Raw genomic sequence first — 19,246 nt, forward strand, 5'->3', positions numbered from 1 at the left:
ATATATGTAATTTGTGGAGTCTAAAATGTATGTTTCATATGTATATTACAAACGGAATGACAAACTTAATATTCCCTCTATACTATGGTGGAGGGTATAAAAACGTTGAAATAGTTTTGGTCAGAAAATTGGAATTGGAACCATTCCGCAAATATGCCTCTCGAAAAAATCAAAATTGAAGAAAATTCAAAAATTTTAAGGTGGACCTTTCGTAGACTGTAGAACAATATCATGATAATTTTAAAACCGCAAACTCACCCTGTGTCGACTGGTACCCTCAACAACTATTTTCGAATGTTTAAAAAGGATACAATTGGCAATGCCTTGTTGCGAAAATCCACCACAGTAAATGGTTCAGCTGGCGTAGCAACATCCAAGAGATGATGTTTGGCTCTCGATTGCTCCTCTTTGGTAGCTTTGGCCGTAGCAATGTCCAAATTAGCATAAACCTGGAAATAGAATGGAACGAAGTTAAAGTGTATCATCGAAAAGGTTTTCATTGTTCTGCAGAATGGCGAGACAGTGTTAATTGATTAGTGGCGTAGTGTAACGTGTAAAATTGTTGTTAACATGTGATGGCCAAGTACACGGAGGGAAATCCGTTCTATCACAAAGTCAATGTATTTAAAACTAAAAATTATTTATGTATCCGACAATATTCGTAAAAAGTAGTAGATTTTTGAGACATCTGGGACAGAGGAATTTCAATTTTAAATCTATTGAATTTGAATTTCAAATCTTTATATATCGACCTCTCACCCTTTAAACATTTTGAATGAACGAACATTTTCTGTGAGTGTACTTTCACATCAAACTATCGAAATTCTCCGCCATTATCTACCACAAAAACCACAATAAGATAACACTCATAGAGTTTAGGTATTTCAGCTCCCCTTCGCCCTATCATCATCACCATCACCCCTATTGATAATTACAAAAGATCTTAATAATTTAATTAGCATATCATTGGTGATTTGAAAAGGTGATGATTTCGATGACGTTGCCGCTAATGGTCGAGGTAGTGGTGGTGATGGTATTGGTTGGCCAGCGTTGTGGTCTTTTGTTGAACTCTTGGCTTGGCTACCAAAATACATTCTCGCCGGACGCGGTGTGTCCAATCGTCCGTCGTGCTGTCTAGTTATTAGCTAAACCCATCGACACCATCATCACCAAAAGTTCAACGACTCTGAAATTCTTCGACAACGGCCAAATCGAAATCGATGGAAGTTTGAACTAGTATCCGCTTGAACTAAAGCAGATCAAAAGCTAAAGCAACAGCACAGGGCAACACAGAAACAGGTTGTTCGTTAGCTAAACATTAACGTCAACCGAAAATCATTAATTTTTCATTAAATATTAAATTTTTTGAATATTTTAAACACAACGAAATTTCCATATCGAATAATGAACGGCATTGGAATTGGACAAATTATGTTTTGATTTTGTGACAAACACTTGCAATGTATGAATTTATTTCGAGAAAAGACAGGTTGAAATTGATTAGAAGAAATTGGAAATGAGGATATATGAGGTCAAATCGATTTAGAAGGCATTTTAGAGATTAAAAAAATAAAAACAGAAGGTCTTTAGAAGTTCTATGCATAAAAGACAAGAAATTCACATGAAAGTATACCGGTATATTTCTTTCGTAGAATAACTGAGGGTTGTCCCATAGACCATTACTAAATTAACAACACCATCTTTACAAAGAACCAGGAGGTCGACTCACTAGAAACACAAGGACTTCAACCAAGCGCAACAATTATTTTCACAGCGGCTCATAGAAGATACTAAAAAGTTTTCTCATTGAAGAAACTAGAAGATCTCTACTCAAAAGAGGCTAGAAAATCATACAGAAGTTCTTCTAATAGAAGAGCTGAAGATCTTCTCATAGAAGATACGAGAGGGTCTTCTCATAGAAGAGCTGAAGTTCTGCTCAGAGAAGACGAGAAGGTCTGATTAGAGAAGGTATTCTCAGAGAAGACGAGAAGGTATTCTTAGAGAAGACGAGAAGGTCTTCACATAAAAGAGCTGGAGGTCTTCTCATAGAAGAGCTGGAGGTCTTCTCATAGAAGAGCTGGAGGTCTTCTCATAGAAGAGCTGGAGGTCTTCTCATAGAAGAGCTGGAGGTCTTCTCATAGAAGAGCTGGAGGTCTTCTCATAGAAGAGCTGGAGGTCTTCTCATAGAAGAGCTGGAGGTCTTCTCATAGAAGAGCTGGAGGTCTTCTCATAGAAGAGCTGGAGGTCTTCTCATAGAAGAGCTGGAGGTCTTCTCATAGAAGAGCGGGAGGTCTTCTCATATAAGAGCTGGGGGTCTTCTCATAGAAGAGCTGGAGGTCTTATCATAGAAGAGCTGCAGGAGGTCTTATCATAGAAGAGCAGAAGGTCTTCTCATAGAAGAGCAGAAGGTTTTCTCATAGAAGAGCAGAAGGTCTTCTCATAGAAGAGCAGAAGGTCTTCTCATAGAAGAGCAGAAGGTCTTCTCATAGAAGAGCCAGAAGCTGACAAGGTCTTCTCATAGAAGAGCTGACAAGAACTTATCATAGAAGAGCTGACAAGGTCTTATCATAGAAGAGCTGAAAAGGTCTTCTCCGAGAAGAGCAGAAGGTCTTCTCATAGAAGAGCCAGAAGATGTCTACTCATAGAAGAGCAGAAGGTCTTCTCCGAGAAGAGCAGAAGGTCTTCTCATAGAAGAGCCAGAAGATGTCTACTCATAGAAGAGCAGAAGGTCTACTCCGAGAAGAGCAGAAGGTCTTCTCCGAGAAGAGCAGAAGGTCTTCTCCGAGAAGAGCAGATTATCTTCTCAGAGAAGATCAGATTATCTTCTCAGAGAAGAGCAGATTATCTTCTCAGAGAAGAGCAGAAGGTCTTCTCCGAGAAGAGCTCAGAAGATCTTCTCCGAGAAGAGCTCAGAAGATCTTCTCCGAGAAGAGCTCAGAAGATCTTCTCCGAGAAGAGCTCAGAAGATCTTCTCCGAGAAGAGCTCAGATTATCTTCTCAGAGAAGAGCAGAAGGTCTTCTCCGAGAAGAGCAGATTATCTTCTCAGAGAAGAGCAGATTATCTTCTCAGAGAAGAGCAGATTATCTTCTCAGAGAAGAGCAGAAGGTCTTCTCCGAGAAGAGCTCAGAAGATCTTCTCCGAGAAGAGCTCAGATTATCTTCTCAGAGAAGAGCTCAGATTATCTTCTCAGAGAAGAGCAGAAGGTCTTCTCCGAGAAGAGCAGATTATCTTCTCAGAGAAGAGCAGATTATCTTCTCAGAGAAGAGCAGATTATCTTCTCAGAGAAGAGCAGATTATCTTCTCAGAGAAGAGCAGATTATCTTCTCAGAGAAGAGCAGATTATCTTCTCAGAGAAGAGCAGAAGGTCTTCTCCGAGAAGAGCTCAGAAGATCTTCTCCGAGAAGAGCTCAGATTATCTTCTCAGAGAAGAGCAGAAGGTCTTCTCCGAGAAGAGCTCAGAAGATCTTCTCCGAGAAGAGCTCAGAAGATCTTCTCAAAGAAGAGCTCAGAAGCCCCTCTCATAGAAGAGCTTAGAAGCTCTTTTCATAGAAGGGGTTAGAAGCTCTTCCCTTAGAAGATCTCAGAAGCTCTTCTCATAGAAAAGCTCTGAAGTTCTTCTTTTAGTAGAGCTCAGAAGCTCTTCTCATAGAAGATCCATCGGTTGCTCTTCTCATGGAAGACCCGTGGGTTGGTATTCTCATATAAGTCCCGTTCTTTCATAGTCTTTTGGTCTTCTCATAGAAGACCCGGCCTTTCATAGAGGACCAGTCGGTTGGTCTTTTCATAGAAGATACCCGTCGGTTTGTCTTCTCATAGAAGAGGCCCGTCGGTTGGTCTTCTTATAGAAGAGCCGTCGGTTCTTCTTCTCAATGAGGTCTTCTTCCAGAAAGCCGGTTGATCTCCTTACAGAAGACCATTTGATTTTCTTGTAGGAAGTCTGTTAGTCATTTATGAAATATCGGTTGCTCTTCTTTTAGAGAACCATTTGACCTTCTAAAAGAAAACAAGATCGGTATTCTCACTAAAGACCAACTTCGAGCCTTCATCAAGTCTTCTAAATATAGAAATCGGCATTAATATTTATTGCATTTAACATCTCTAACGACTCTCACACATGTCAGTTGATTCAAAAAGTTGTCAACCAGATACCGGGAAGCGAAACGAAATAATTTATTTTAAATATGGATTATTTCACAAATTGATTATTGCATTTTGGATCGCTTTCAGTATTGAATTCAATTTAACCAGTTTAGCTAATTTCTTTTCGGCAAAATTTCGAAATTCTTTGTTTCTTGTCAACCTTCTTTTGATTAGATTTAACGGGGCGTGTACGAGCAGCGATTAAAATATAACGAAATTTTAATTAGAAATATGTTCTCATTCCGGTTTGACTAATTTCTTAACGCATTTCATGAATCAATGAATTAAATATATAATTAAAATGCCTTTGCTTTTTATGACTGAAACATTTGTAGCAGCCTCCTTTCTTCTATGGTTACCAGTTTTTCAACCTCCTAAAATCTAACATTTCAAAATTCCTGCACGAGAACGAAATCCAAATCCATTCAAATTGAACAAATTAAAATGCAAAATATTATGCGAATTTATCAAGATATTAATGCAGAAGATCGATGAATTAATAAAATTAATCGATACAATCATAAATTTGCAGAAAAAAATTGAAACTAATTTTGCATTTTCGAATAATTTTGCAATAAATATCGAAAGACTGTGATTCTGTGCTGCTGCTGCTACCCTCCTTCGTATGATGGCACATGTCGTTCACGATCAGCGGGGGGTTTTTGGTAGGCAAATTCATAATCAATGGTTTTCAATTAAAACATATCTTTGAAGAATTTATGGGACAGGAAGTTTCTTTGGATTGAAGATACACAAACATTGACAAACATTGAAAAAAAAAATGAATTGACAAACCAACCGAACAACTGAAGTTATTTATAAATTAATAACTTCCAATGAAATATAAACCGATTAAGGTTTCGAATGTATTTTTCTGCAGAAAAGTATTTTTTTTTTTTTTCGAATATAAACTATAAAGTTAGTAATAAATCTAAATGATATGAAGACCAAAAATAAAAAAAAACAATTTCAATGTAATTGGATCTATGCTACATTAGCTGAATACTGTGCGCTTCATGACCCTTACTAAAATTAAATTAAATGGTCGTGAAGATAAATTGTAACTTTTTAGAAGAGTTAAATTGTAATATCATTAACAGAGCTCTGTTAACAAGTTAACAGCATTGTAAAAATATTTTTTTTTAACTATTTTGGACTTTTTAATAAAAATCATAAAAAAGCAGCAGGCTGGGCCAAACTTTTAATACCATCCACCACTTGGAAGGAACTTGAAAAATTTCAAAGAAATTTCGAAAATAGCCACTTAAATGAAACCTGTTATATGGGGACTATATGTACGAAGGCGTGGACCTGCGTACGACATTTTTTGCCATAGGTTGTAGTACCCATTACAAACTTTAAAAACGAAATTTGTTACAATTCCGGTAAATAATGTCGTCAAAATCATAAAAATACCAAATATCTGGAGGTACCCTTATATGGGGCCATACAAAAAACGTTGACAGACATGGCCCATTTAAGAACTTAATCGGAAGAATATATATACTTTGTCAGGTTTGTTATGAATATTTCGAGGAGTTACAAGCTGAATAACAAATCTAATATGAAAAAAAAACGGCTAACGAAAAATGATTACATTATAAGACCAATAATTTAATTTGCCATCAGATATCTACCAGCGAAAATATATATACCTGGGGTAAAGGTAATACCTGCTAATGAATGGCCTTCTCAGTGGCTGCGAAAATACAAATAGGTCCATATTCAAAATCAATTTCCGATAACGAAATTTTTTCGACTTTTTGAACACAAAGTTTAAGATAATTCTAGATGGCTAAAATGCTTAAACTGCGAATATCAGGAGGCATCTTCATATGGGTGCTATACGTAACGGGGATCTGTACAGGCTTTTTCTGTTATAGGAAGTATTACACATTGCAAACTCTAAATACCAAAGTTTTTATACCCTACAACACTATGTGTTGGGGGTATTATAAGTTTGATTGGGCCAGGATTTATGTAACACCTCGAAATATTGGTTTCCCATATAGGAAAGTATATATGGATCTTCCTAGCTCGCCGAGCTGAGTCGATCTAGCTATGTATGTCCGTCCGTCCGTCTGTCCGTCTGTCCGTCTGTCCATGTTAATTTGTAATCACTCTACAGGTCGCAATTATGGCCCGATCTTCACGAAATTTAGAATGGAGGTGGGGCTTAGGTCAGAATATAACCCTATTTCTTTTGGAGATGATCGCATAATATTTAGGGGTTGAAATGGACCAAATACTGAAAAAATTTCGGATTTTGCAGTAGATATACAGGTCGCAATTATTGACCAATCGACGCGGAATTTCGCATGTATCTAGAGTTTAGGGCGGAGAAGAAGCCTACCAATTTGGGTAGTCATCGGATAATATTTAGCGGGTAAAATTGACCATATCTTTTGGGTTGAAAAAATTCAAAATTTTTCATGAAACCGCGAATATTTTAAATACCGGCGAAATCCTAAAGCCATGACAAGGTTACTTCTGACCTTTACATTGATGTTAACATCCAACAATTTGGATATATAGCGAAATATGTGCGATATATATGTCTATAAAAGAAGATATGCTTGAAAGATCTCTTATATGTCGAGAACGGCTGAACGGATTTCGACAGTTCTCATTAATTCAGAATGGCCTCTTGGCGGGAAAGAAAAATCGTCTAAAAAATCTCATAAAAATATCTCTATGAAGATGAAAATATTGATTTTTTAAAATTTTCTCATATTTTTTAAATTTTGTCATATTATTGGCATATTTTCATTTTGAATTAAACATTTGGTAATATTTCTACAGCTAACAAAACTAAGTAGTTAGGATATCATATACAGATCGCATTTATGGCCCGATCCTTACGAAATTTTGCATGGGCATAAGATGAGGGTCAGAATAGAAGCCTACTCTTTTTGGAGATAATCGCCATATATTTAGGGGTAGAAATGGACCAAAAAACTGCAAAATTGTAAGCAGGTTGTATTTATCAACCGATCCTCACGCACATTTGAATGGGGGTTACCGGACATTGCAAAAGCCAAGCAGTTTTGGATGGCCATCCAAAAATATTCAATGTGGGAAATAGTTTGCCAACTTTTGTAGACAAAATACGAAAATGTCCATTCCAGTGACTTTTTGGAGAATTCACAAATACAGGAAAGACGCACTTCTGACTATTTCGTTAACGCTGATTTCGTTGAAGAATATAGTCAAATGTCTGTATCTCATATAGATGCGTTTCAGTCAAAAAACAATAATAAATGTTAATCTTTTGCCACTTCTGAGAGATTATAGGTCTTTGGGAAATATTGGTTCCAGGTCTAGGAAGACCATTTAAATTAGTTTAAGTTGCCATTATTCGAAAATTAGAGAACGAAACCTGATGGTTTTCTTTTATTATTTGTCACAATATCTTGTGGAATTCTTTCGAGTATCTCGCCTATATAAACTGTATTATAGTGTTGTAGGGTATTCAACGGTCGGCCCCGCTCGACTGTAGCCTTTGCTTACTTGTTTTTTTTTTAATTCTGGTAATAAATGTGGCTAAGACCATCCAAATACCGAATATAGAGAGGTTCCGTTGTATGGGGACAATGCGAAAATGTTCACCCCTAAAGCAGCTAATTATTTACCAAAGAAAGTGACACATATTACAGTATGAAAATATGGCTAAAATCTTCAAAATACGGAATATTGGGAGGTATCGTTGTTATGGGGGCCATAATCCATAATTTTCTGTGATTGGAAGTAGCACCCATTGCGAACCCCAAATTCCAAATTTGAAATGATTCCGGTAAAAAGTGGAGTTACAATCATCCAAAAAACCGAATATAGGGAGGTGCCGCTGTATGGGGGGCTACATAAACAATTTCTTGTCATTGGAGTTGGTATTCATTACGAACTCCAAAGACTGAATTCGATGTAATTCCAGTGAAAAAATGTGACACAAACCTAAACATGGATCTTTATGGACAGATCTTTGCAAGGATGTTTCCCACATAGAGGGAACATAAACTGCTAATTTACAGAAATATGACTAAAACCGGCAAAACACCTTAATTCTGGCGATACAGTCATCTGGGTGCCTATATAAAAATGTGGACCTATATGACGCTCCATCGCAACAATATTTTATAAACTTACTTCATTTTGTTCGGAAGTTAGAATGATTCCCGATTGAATCGATATTAAATCTTATGATGATCAAGAATATATATACTTGATCCAAATTGCTTATTTCGAGGAGTTAAAAAAGGAATGACCACAAAATGTATGGTGGAGGGTATAAAAATTACAAAAAAAAACTGTGTAATCTGTTAAACTATTATGGCGGCACCACGAAGCCTTTATCCTGAAATTTTGATATAGCTTCTCCGAAGTCAACTATGGAGTGGAAACTATTTCAATATCCACCACAACTGATCTCTTTAAAAAAAGTGTCAGTCGGTTCTGCGACAAGTACATACCCTTACCTAATGTTCGCTGATTTCAATATATTTTGACTTCTGTAGTGATTATTCAAATTGTAGACCCTCTATGGCGTAGGTTCCGAAGGAATGTGCAAATATGGTCCATTTCGTATAAAACCTAAATAAATATTATATAAATATTGCGTTGTGACAGGTTTGGACTATATTGGTTACTACCTATATTTTATATGAGATATGTGATAGTTTCTAAAAAAATGAAAAATATGCCTGCAGTACCAGATACAGTCGACCGAAATATTTCAATTTATGACAATAAAAGTATTGATCCTTTCTGGGTAAGATACCAGAAGGGGTTGGCAGATGTATCCCATATTCACAGCAGATCATGTGGTAGTAGAAATAATGGGATGTGCGAAATACGAAGCGACCCGGATGCTTATTTTAAATTTTATAATCATTTTGGTTATTCGAAATTTGACCCTTTGTTAGGGAGGTACCAGAAGGAATGGCCCGATCTCTGCCATCTTTACAACAGATTTTTTTTTTTTATAGAAATATTGAGATGTGCCAAGCCTGAATGCATATTCATAATTTTGACCCTTCGTGGGTGATGTGTGCAATTTGACGACAAGCGGACTCTTAAATCACATTTTATAAAAATTATAATTATTCAAAATGTTGACCCTTTGTGGGGGAGGTACTTGATGGGTTCGACCGATTTTTTCGCACCTGACGAAGCCCTGATGGAAAAATTAATTTATACGAAGTTGCAGCAAAATTGTATTTTTCTTTCGAACTTTTGAATGGGATGTAGCAGAATGATTCGACCGATATTGCCCATCTCCCAACACGATCTATGTGTGTTAATAATGTTACGATGTACCAAGTTTGGATCAAATCCGATACTCCCTTCGAGAGTTATTGTGCGCACCAGCCAGCTAGACAGACAGAAGGACGGAAGGACATTGCTATATCGACTCGAAATGTGCTGAACAGGATTTGGTCCGAAACTTCATAGGGCCTAAGATCGTTATTTCGATAAGGCATTTTTTGGCCGTATCAAATGATATATACCCTCTCCAGCTAAATGGCTAAAGGTATAAAAAAAATTGCTGTAGCTGTAGCAGTTTTAACTTGTAGGGCTTAAGGAATGGTACGTTTTTTATCTGTGTAGGGTGCAAAAGGTTATAAATACTGTAGGAGAAATATGGTCTCAGATTTTCCTGATTAATGCCCTATATACCTTCTTATATAGTATAAACACAAATCTGAATTCAATTTCTGCCAAGCAAAATCTCAATTAGCAACAATATTTCGACTATTTTCGTTTGGCGGCTCATTAACTAAACAAATGTGTGCGGCAGAAAACTGCAGACACCAACAACAAAAAAAAAATGTAGAAGAATTAATTATTTGTTCATTAATTCTTTTTCTTAAAGTTTAAACAACTGGATAAGACATAATCAGGCATAATCATAATCTTTGATAGATTTAGTTTAATTTATGTCGAAAACCGGAAACCACCTGTTAACACAGGTCTGTGTCTGCCTGGCCGTTGTTCAGAAAATATTCAAATAATTTGAATTGTTTTAATCGAACAAGTGATCAAACGGGCTAGCAACCGAACGCCAAACGATCGACCGACCAACCACCCAACAACAACCTGAGCGAGCACACACCACAATTTCGTTGCTTTACAACCCCCCCACCCCGAAAAATAGAATACCAAATAAAAAACAAGTAAGCAAAGGCTACAGTCGAGCGGGGCCGACCGTTGAATACCCTACAACACTATAATACAGTTTATATAGGCGAGATACTCGAAAGAATTCCACAAGATATTGTGACAAATAATAAAAGAAAACCATCAGGTTTCGTTCTCTAATTTTCGAATAATGGCAACTTAAACTAATTTAAATGGTCTTCCTAGACCTGGAACCAATATTTCCCAAAGACCTATAATCTCTCAGAAGTGGCAAAAGATTAACATTTATTATTGTTTTTTGACTGAAACGCATCTATATGAGATACAGACATTTGACTATATTCTTCAACGAAATCAGCGTTAACGAAATTGTCAGAAGTGCGTCTTTCCTGTATTTGTGAATTCTCCAAAAAGTCACTGGAATGGACATTTTCGTATTTTGTCTACAAAAGTTGGCAAACTATTTCCCACATTGAATATTTTTGGATGGCCATCCAAAACTGCTTGGCTTTTGCAATGTCCGGTAACCCCCATTCAAATGTGCGTGAGGATCGGTTGATAAATACAACCTGCTTACAATTTTGCAGTTTTTTGGTCCATTTCTACCCCTAAATATATGGCGATTATCTCCAAAAAGAGTAGGCTTCTATTCTGACCCTCATCTTATGCCCATGCAAAATTTCGTAAGGATCGGGCCATAAATGCGATCTGTATATGATATCCTAACTACTTAGTTTTGTTAGCTGTAGAAATATTACCAAATGTTTAATTCAAAATGAAAATATGCCAAAAATATGACAAAATTTAAAAAATATGAGAAAATTTTAAAAAATCAATATTTTCATCTTCATAGAGATATTTTTATGCGATTTTTTAGACGATTTTTCTTTCCCGCCAAGAGGCCATTCTGAATTAATGAGAACTGTCGAAATCCGTTCAGCCGTTCTCGACATATAAGAGATCTTTCAAGCATATCTTCTTTTATAGACATATATCGCACATATTTCGCTATATATCCAAATTGTTGGATGTTAACATCAATGTAAAGGTCAGAAGTAACCTTGTCATGGCTTTAGGATTTCGCCGGTATTTAAAATATTCGCGGTTTCATGAAAAATTTTGAATTTTTTCAACCCAAAAGATATGGTCAATTTTACCCGCTAAATATTATCCGATGACTACCCAAATTGGTAGGCTTCTTCTCCGCCCTAAACTCTAGATACATGCGAAATTCCGCGTCGATTGGTCAATAATTGCGACCTGTATATCTACTGCAAAATCCGAAATTTTTTCAGTATTTGGTCCATTTCAACCCCTAAATATTATGCGATCATCTCCAAAAGAAATAGGGTTCTATTCTGACCTAAGCCCCACCTCCATTCTAAATTTCGTGAAGATCGGGCCATAATTGCGACCTGTAGAGTGATTACAAATTAACATGGACAGACGGACAGACGGACAGACGGACAGACGGACGGACGGACATACAAAGCTAGATCGACTCAGCTCGGCGAGCTAGGAAGATCCATATATACTTTCCTATATGGGAAACCAATATTTCGAGGTGTTACATAAATCCTGGCCCAATCAAACTTATAATACCCCCAACACATAGTGTTGTAGGGTATAAAAATACATTCAATAAAAACCGAAACAAAAATTTGCATAAATTCCAATTCACATTTGTCGTGTATCTCAACACATAAAAATTTGTTTGATCTTGTGTTTGAAATTCAAATGTTATGACTTCGACGACGCTGACGATGGCGTCTACTACTCCCCATCTCTCTGATATTGGCCTGGCGAAAAATAAAAATTCGAAATGGAAACAAGATCTGTTCCCTGGTCGGAGGAAACAATAAAGCCAAGAAACCTGTTGTTTTTAGCGGCTGTTTAAATATTATTTCAGTCACTAAATAACATTTTTATTTCGTTCGTTATTTATAGTGAACAGAAAAAAAAAATAAATAAAGAAAGAAAGAAAAAAGGAGAAAAGGAAATTCAATAGTCTAGAATAGACTTTGGTCGTTGGCTGTTTTTTTTTTTTTTTTTTTGCGGATTAGAGTCTGTCCGACAGTCAGCCCGCCAGTTTGTCAGTCAGCTAGAACTATGTGTGTTTAGCATAAGCATAAAATTAATATAATATTCATACATTTATTTTATTAATAATGTCTATGGCAGATCTAACAACAAATGATTGGATTATTCAGGTTTTCATTTCTAATTCAATTCAAACTATGTGAACTAAATAGTTCTATGGAAAAATATAATTATTATATTTTTTGTTTGGGAATTTTCCATAAATTATTAGAAAGTGACATTTGAAGATGTTGTCATAATGATGTCTTTATATTAATAAGTAATTAATAAACTAATTTGAAAATTATAATAAATATTAAATTTTAAAATTTGAAATAGATGATGCAAGGTATAATAGCTCATCAGGTTTTGATAAACATTTATGAGAATCTATCATCGATGGCTAATACGTTTTAATTTTTTAACGTTATCCGAAATTGGACGTAGTCTGGGGTTCACTTTAATAACCTCAGTCATAAGGCTACATAGGTAATATATTTTATTTGATACGGCAATATCGGTCCACTCCTTCTGGCACCTACCCCACAAATAGTTAACATATTCACAAAATATAATTTACCGAATAGAACATGAAAGGGTCATTCGATTTTGCGCGAACTATGCAAATCCCAATATTTTTGACTGTGCTAGGTTGGGTATGAAAATGGACAATATCGGACAACTTCACCAAGCAAAAGTTTGGAATAGGCATAACTCTTATCAAAATTAAAAAAAGAAAAGCGCTTGTCTTCATATTTCGCACATCCTAATAGTTTTATTAAAGAAAGATCTGGTGCGAAGATGATATATAGGACCACTCTTCACACTTCTAGTACCTCCCCAACAAAAGGTCAAAATTTTCATAGAAAATAATGTACCTAAAAGAACAAGAATGCATCATCCACTTTATATTATGACTTTGCAAAACCCCAACACCTGGTCGTTGATTCTAGATCAGTCAATCAGTCGGTTACTGCTCTCTTTCATAAGGCTCAGATTTGGCGCAATTTTTAGGATACATTTCTCTTCTGTCATTCAACAACGTGGAAAATTTTGCGAAAGAATGTGGATGTGAAGCCTTTCAAAATACAACTAATACATGAATTAATGCCGAACGACCTACAGCAATGTAGAATTTTTTTGTGAATGTACTCTGAGAAAGTTGACCCAATGCATACTTTTCTATCAGCAACCCAGCTTATTTTTCGCTCAAAAGCATTGCAAAAGCTACCAATGCATCAAGAAAAAGTCACAGATTTATGCGGTTTATGGACTAAAGCCATCATGGGTTTTTTGGCCCATTCCCGGCGAACCGCTTGCTTGAGGTGATCGACACTTTGGTATTTTTATACCCTCCACCATACCATGGAGGGTATATTCACTTTGTCATTCCGTTTGTAACTCCTCGAAATACTCATGTCAGACCCAACAAAGTATACATATTCTTGATCAGCGTAAAATTCTAAGTCGATTTAGCGATGACCGTCTGTCTGTCTGTAGTAATCACGCTATCTTTCGAATGAATTTAGATAGGTGACTAAAATTTTGCACACATGTTTATTTTTTCCAGTAGGCAGGTTAAGTTCGTAAATGGTCCATGTTTTCCTATAGCCCCCATATAACGGTACCTCCCGATATTCGGTATTTTGATGATTTTAGCGGCATTATTAACCGGAATTGTTTCAAATTTGCTATTTGAAGTTCGAAATGGATACTACAACCTAAGACAGAAAATTGTTTGTGCAGGTCCACGTCTTCGTATAGCCCCCATATAACGGTACCTCCCAATATTCAGTATTTTGATGATTTTAGAGTTCGTTATGGGAACTACAGTCTGTGACAGAAAATTGTCTATGCAGGTCCAGGTCTTCGCACAGCTTCGATATAACGGTACCTCCCTATATACGATATTTTATTGATTTTAGCTACATTCACCGTTTATTTCATGTTTGGAATTTGAATATGGTAATGGCTTATGACAAACAATGCCTATGTACGTCCACGTCCTATAGACCCCAATATAACGGGTATATTTTGTATTTTTAAAATTTTAATAGAATGCTTTAAGGGTTTTACATTTTGAAAATTTCCAAATTCGATCCAAATGGTGGAGGGTATTCAAAGTTCGGCCCGGCTGAACTTACTGCTTTTTAACTTGTTCAGTGCTAACTTTGCTCTCCAAAACACTACAGACACAATAGTCCAACGGATTGGTATCCGGAGATTTTTGTGGCCATTGTGCGCTGGAAATGAAGCGAGGTACCTCTTGGATGGCGCATGCGTGTCAAAGGCTTTAATACACCCTCCAGAGTATTTTCGCGACAACATTCGGCATTTATTCTGATGCCACGGTCGATAAATACGAGCTGAGAGCGACCATCGGCTGTTATGGCGGCCCACACCATCACCATGGCCGGCGCTTGAGTTCTGGTGGCAAACCGAAGGTGCACATTTTCAGCTGACCTCTTTGGTAAGTAAGCACGATCATTTTGTTTGTTTACAAACTGCTGGACAACGAATTTTTTTCTCATCGGAAAAAACCAAATTCGTCAGTTCACCACTTTCGGCCAAGCGAAGCAACTCCTTAGCTCTTTTGACTATCTTTTCTTCTTTTTGTTGCGGTGTAAGTTCTTGCAAATGCTGGAGTGCTCTAACGACTTGTGGTTTTCCAGCCAAATAAAGAAATCACAATATCACGTGTAAATTCCATCACGTAAACAATAATGAGCTGTCACTGGAATAATTTTAACAGCTGTTGGACGAGTGGCTTTGAAATGACAGCAGTCTGAAGTTGGTTGCAGTTTTTTTCACCCCCCCCTGTATGGTCGGTTTGGGATACGAATTAAATAATTAACATTTTTGCCTTGTTTATTGAGTTTGTCATACAAACAGTTTACGTTTCACAACACGTAAATTTTGAAAAAAATTGAGTTTTAGATTCTCCAAATAAATAAGAAAATTATTTTTTTTTTAATTTTGTGTTTCAAATTGTGAATCCGTATTCGTATTTTGTGAGGAAAAAAAAATCATCATGCATTGGTTAGCAGAACGAACTCCCTATTTTGGACTTGCCCTGATGGCTGCATACGGAGCCTATGAGATGCTGCCCGATGTACATCCCTATGCCTTTACGGCCTCGGCATTTGGTATTGTGTTCGGTATCTATGGCATGGTTGGTGGTCGTGAGCTGCGTTGCAGTCTAGTGAAAAGTGTCCTGGACACAACAATGGACATTGTACCGCTGTCCTTGATGAACATAGAAATTTTTCTGCAAATGGGTGAACCCTATGCCATGGCCCATGCCTTATTTATTATACCGCTTATTTTGGATTTTATTGCAAAACTTTTCGGCGATGAAACGGATGAGGAGAGCACCCAAATTCTTAAATATGTTAACACTTTGGCTAATGTGGTGTCGTTGAGTTCATTGGCCTATCGAGAAGATAATTATTTGTATGGGTGTGTGGCTATCTCGATATTGGCAGCCCAAACGTCTTCGGTGGTATGGGGTGGACCATGCCGTGGTTATCGCAGTGAATTTGTGCATGTGATGGGCTATTCCATGTTCTATTTCGCCTCAATTATGGCAATAACCGTACCAAATGTGGCAATTAAGGGGGAAATTCCAACAGAGATTAAAAAGGAGGCGGTGTAATGAGATGTGTGGAAAAGTGATTAGAGATCGAAAATGGGGAGTGAAATGAAAATTTTGCCTTAAAATCGAAGAAATTTGTAAAATATCTGGAATTTTTCATTGAAAGAATGTTGTGTGGAATATGGATTATTAAAATAAATGCATGTATTTCGAATTCATTTAGCAAAAACTCATAGTTTAGTAAGAAATGCCGGATTTTTTTAATATTTTTCCAAAGGTATCAATTTTTAGTCTGATTCCAGGAAAACATTATTTTCTTGATGGATGGACGGGATTCTTGCAAGGGGAGAACAGACCTACCAAGAACCCCAATTGTCAAGTTTCATCTAATATTGGGAATTGTGGTAGAAATCTTTAAAATACCGAAATCAGGGTTTATATATAATAGTGGACCTAAATTGCTCATTTTTTGCGAGGAGAGAACAGACCTACGGAGAACCAAAATTGTCAAGTTTCATCTAATTTGGTTGGAAATTGTGGCAGAAACCTTCAAAATACTGAAAATCGGGAGGAACCCTTATATGGGGGCTATACGAAGACGGGGGCCTGAATCTAAGGTTTTTTTTGCAACGATAGAGCAAACATCCTAAGAAACCCAAATGTCAAGTTTCAATTGATTTGGTTAGAAATTGTGACAGAAACCTTCAAAATATTGAAAATTGGAAGGTGTCGTCCTATGGGGGCTAAACTAATTTGTGAACCTGATCTGAATAATTTTTGCAGGGAGATAACAGACCTACCGAGAACCATAAGAGTAAAGTTTCAGCTGATCCGGTTGAAAATTGTGGCAGAAACCTTAAAAACACCGAAAATCGGGAGGTTCCTTTATATGGGGGCTATACCAATTAATAGATCTGTAGTTTTCTACAGAGAGTGAGCAGGCCTACTAAGAGCCCCAATTGTCAAGTTTTAGCTAATTTTGTTGAAAATTGTGGCAGAAACCTTCAAATATTGAAAATCGGGAAGTACCGATATATGGGGGCTTAACCAATTTTTTGCAAAGATCTTTTTTTGCAAGGAGAGAACAGACCTACCGAGAACCCAAATTGTCACGTTTCATCCAATTTGGTTGGACATTTTGGCAGAAACCTTCAAAATACCGAATATCGGGAGGTACAATTATATGATGGCTATACGAAGACGTGGACCTGCACAGACAATTTTCTGTCATAGGCTGTAGTATCCATTACGAACTTAAAATACCAAATTTGAAACAATTCCGGTGAATAATGTCGCTAAAATCATCAGAGTACCGAATATCGGGAGGTACCATTATATGGGAGCTATACGAAGACGTGGACCTACATGGCCCATTTTAAATATCAAAAGTCTTGCAGACATAATGTGAAATTTTATCATCCTACTTCATTTCGTTCGGAAGTTAGACACACAAACGGACGGACGGAAATCGCTACATCGACATAGAATTTTATGTTAATCGAGAATATATATACTTTTTGGGGTCTAAAATGTATATTTTGAGGACAAAACGGACAAACTTAATATACGCTCCATGGTAGAAGAATATAAGTAGATGCAACAACGCTTGGGAACATTGATATGTCAATTTTTTTTTTTAAAGCGTGTTATCAAAAATATGTGGGTCTTTATATGTTTTTCTTATACGACGCAAATCGGAGGTTGTAATGATATGCATTTTTCAGCAATTTTTACAAATGTCAATAATTTTTCATTCAAAATTTTCATACAATAGTGGAGGGTATAAAAAAACTCAAAAATATCCATTTAAATACTCAAGTATACCACACTGTTAAATTTGTTTTGCTTCGCCACTCTTCTCTCATTCAGAGAGCAACAAACCAAACATGCACGTTGTTTTTACTATTTGTTGTTATTCTACTCAACCTACAGCCACTTACTTGCATTGAATCGGCACTGATGATTTCGCCACCAAAACGTTCAGCCAATTCCAAAGATAATTTTGTTTTGCCGGTACCGGTAGAACCCAAAATAACAATTAATGGCACTTTTCGTAACATTGTTTAACACAATTTCCACTGTATATTTTAATGTTTTATTTAAAGAAAAAACACAAGAATATTTAATTAAAATAATCACACGCGACGACAACGAACCGAATCTTGCGAGAAACACAAAAGGAACTACAGAAAACGATAATAAACACACAAACACGAGTTAGTCAACAGCTGTTTATCTTTTTCTCATAGCAATGAGAGCGGGAGAGTATGTTGTGGGGTGGCCATATGTGCTTCGTTAATGAAAGCACAAATAGTCAGTTGTTTGGAGGCTGATGGTGGGATTAAGTTGGTCACCTTTGAATACAAACAGCCTGAAATGATAAAGAGAAAAGTGTTGCATTTAAGCGTTTTTTTGGGTGAATTAAAATAAAATATTCTATTATTTCTTTATAATACATATGCTTGGAGTTTAGCAATTTTATAAGCCCAATGGATTTTAATTGGCAATTCCATTGAATACACATCAAATAAATAATTATAAAGGATATTATACCGCAAAAAGCTCTAATGAGAACATAATGGCAATAACTGTAATAATAATAACAAAATGTTATTGTATTGTGCCGATTTTTTTATGTGCGTTTCAAATCACTATTTGAAAAAGTTAAATGTTTCAAAATAGAGCTTGATTTGATCTTTGTACCTTGAGCATGGGACAACTAATTTGTACGGTCATCGAATGATATTTAGCTGGTGAAATAAAACATAACTTTTATATAAACCACTAAGCCACTCGTTCGACAGCTGTTAAAATTATTTCAGTGACAGCTCATTATATTATTTACATGCATTCAAAAGCATTTTGATAGATTTTTCATATTCAACCAAAACTCGGCCCGGTATATCTATTGTCGACCCAGCCCGAATTTTGACCTTTTCTTAGTAATTATTGAAACAATTGAATTTTTTCCAACTCTGGTCGTACAGCGAGCCGAACACCGAGTGGAACAATCAGAAAATACTGTGGAACTACAATCCGAAAGCCGAATTTTATACCCTCCACCATAGTATTAAGTTTGTCATTCCGTTTGTAACTCCTCGTAATATACCCCACAAAGTCTATATATTTTTGATCAGCATAAAATTCTATGTCGATTTAGCGATATCCGTCCGTCAGTGGAATTCGATCTAGCTTCCGAACGAAATAAAGTAGACTGATAAAATGTAACCCAAATTTATATTATGTCAGCAGGACTTTTGGTATTGAAGATGGGCCATGTAGGTCCCCATATAACG

General features: G+C 36.4%; 2 protein-coding genes across 2 annotated transcripts in view; one reads left to right on the plus strand and one right to left on the minus strand.

The window, feature by feature from the left end:
* Positions 1-18,210, minus strand: part of LOC101887913 (tRNA dimethylallyltransferase) — a 311,172-nt gene extending 292,962 nt beyond the window's left edge. Inside the window, exons 1-2 of the mRNA XM_059120930.1 lie at positions 17,891-18,210; positions 312-449 (exon numbers count right to left, since the gene is read on the minus strand). Of these exons, the coding sequence (XP_058976913.1) occupies positions 312-449; positions 17,891-18,010 (258 nt within the window). The 5' untranslated portion in view covers positions 18,011-18,210. The remainder of the gene's footprint in view (positions 1-311; positions 450-17,890) is intronic.
* On the plus strand, positions 15,250-16,168 carry LOC109613527 (uncharacterized). The gene has a single exon (XM_020038474.2). It carries the CDS (start codon positions 15,387-15,389, stop codon positions 16,008-16,010), a length of 624 nt encoding a protein of 207 aa, XP_019894033.1. The 5' UTR covers positions 15,250-15,386; the 3' UTR covers positions 16,011-16,168.
* Positions 18,211-19,246: the final 1,036 nt, after the last annotated feature.

Source organism: Musca domestica, unplaced genomic scaffold (genome assembly GCF_030504385.1).
Source record: "Musca domestica strain aabys unplaced genomic scaffold, Musca_domestica.polishedcontigs.V.1.1 18, whole genome shotgun sequence".
Classification (NCBI taxonomy): Eukaryota; Metazoa; Arthropoda; class Insecta; order Diptera; family Muscidae; genus Musca; species Musca domestica.

Bases quoted from the DNA above. Each gene is read 5' to 3' on its own strand.
- LOC109613527 (XM_020038474.2), top strand. From the start codon at position 15,387: ATGCATTGGTTAGCAGAACGAACTCCCTATTTTGGACTTGCCCTGATG.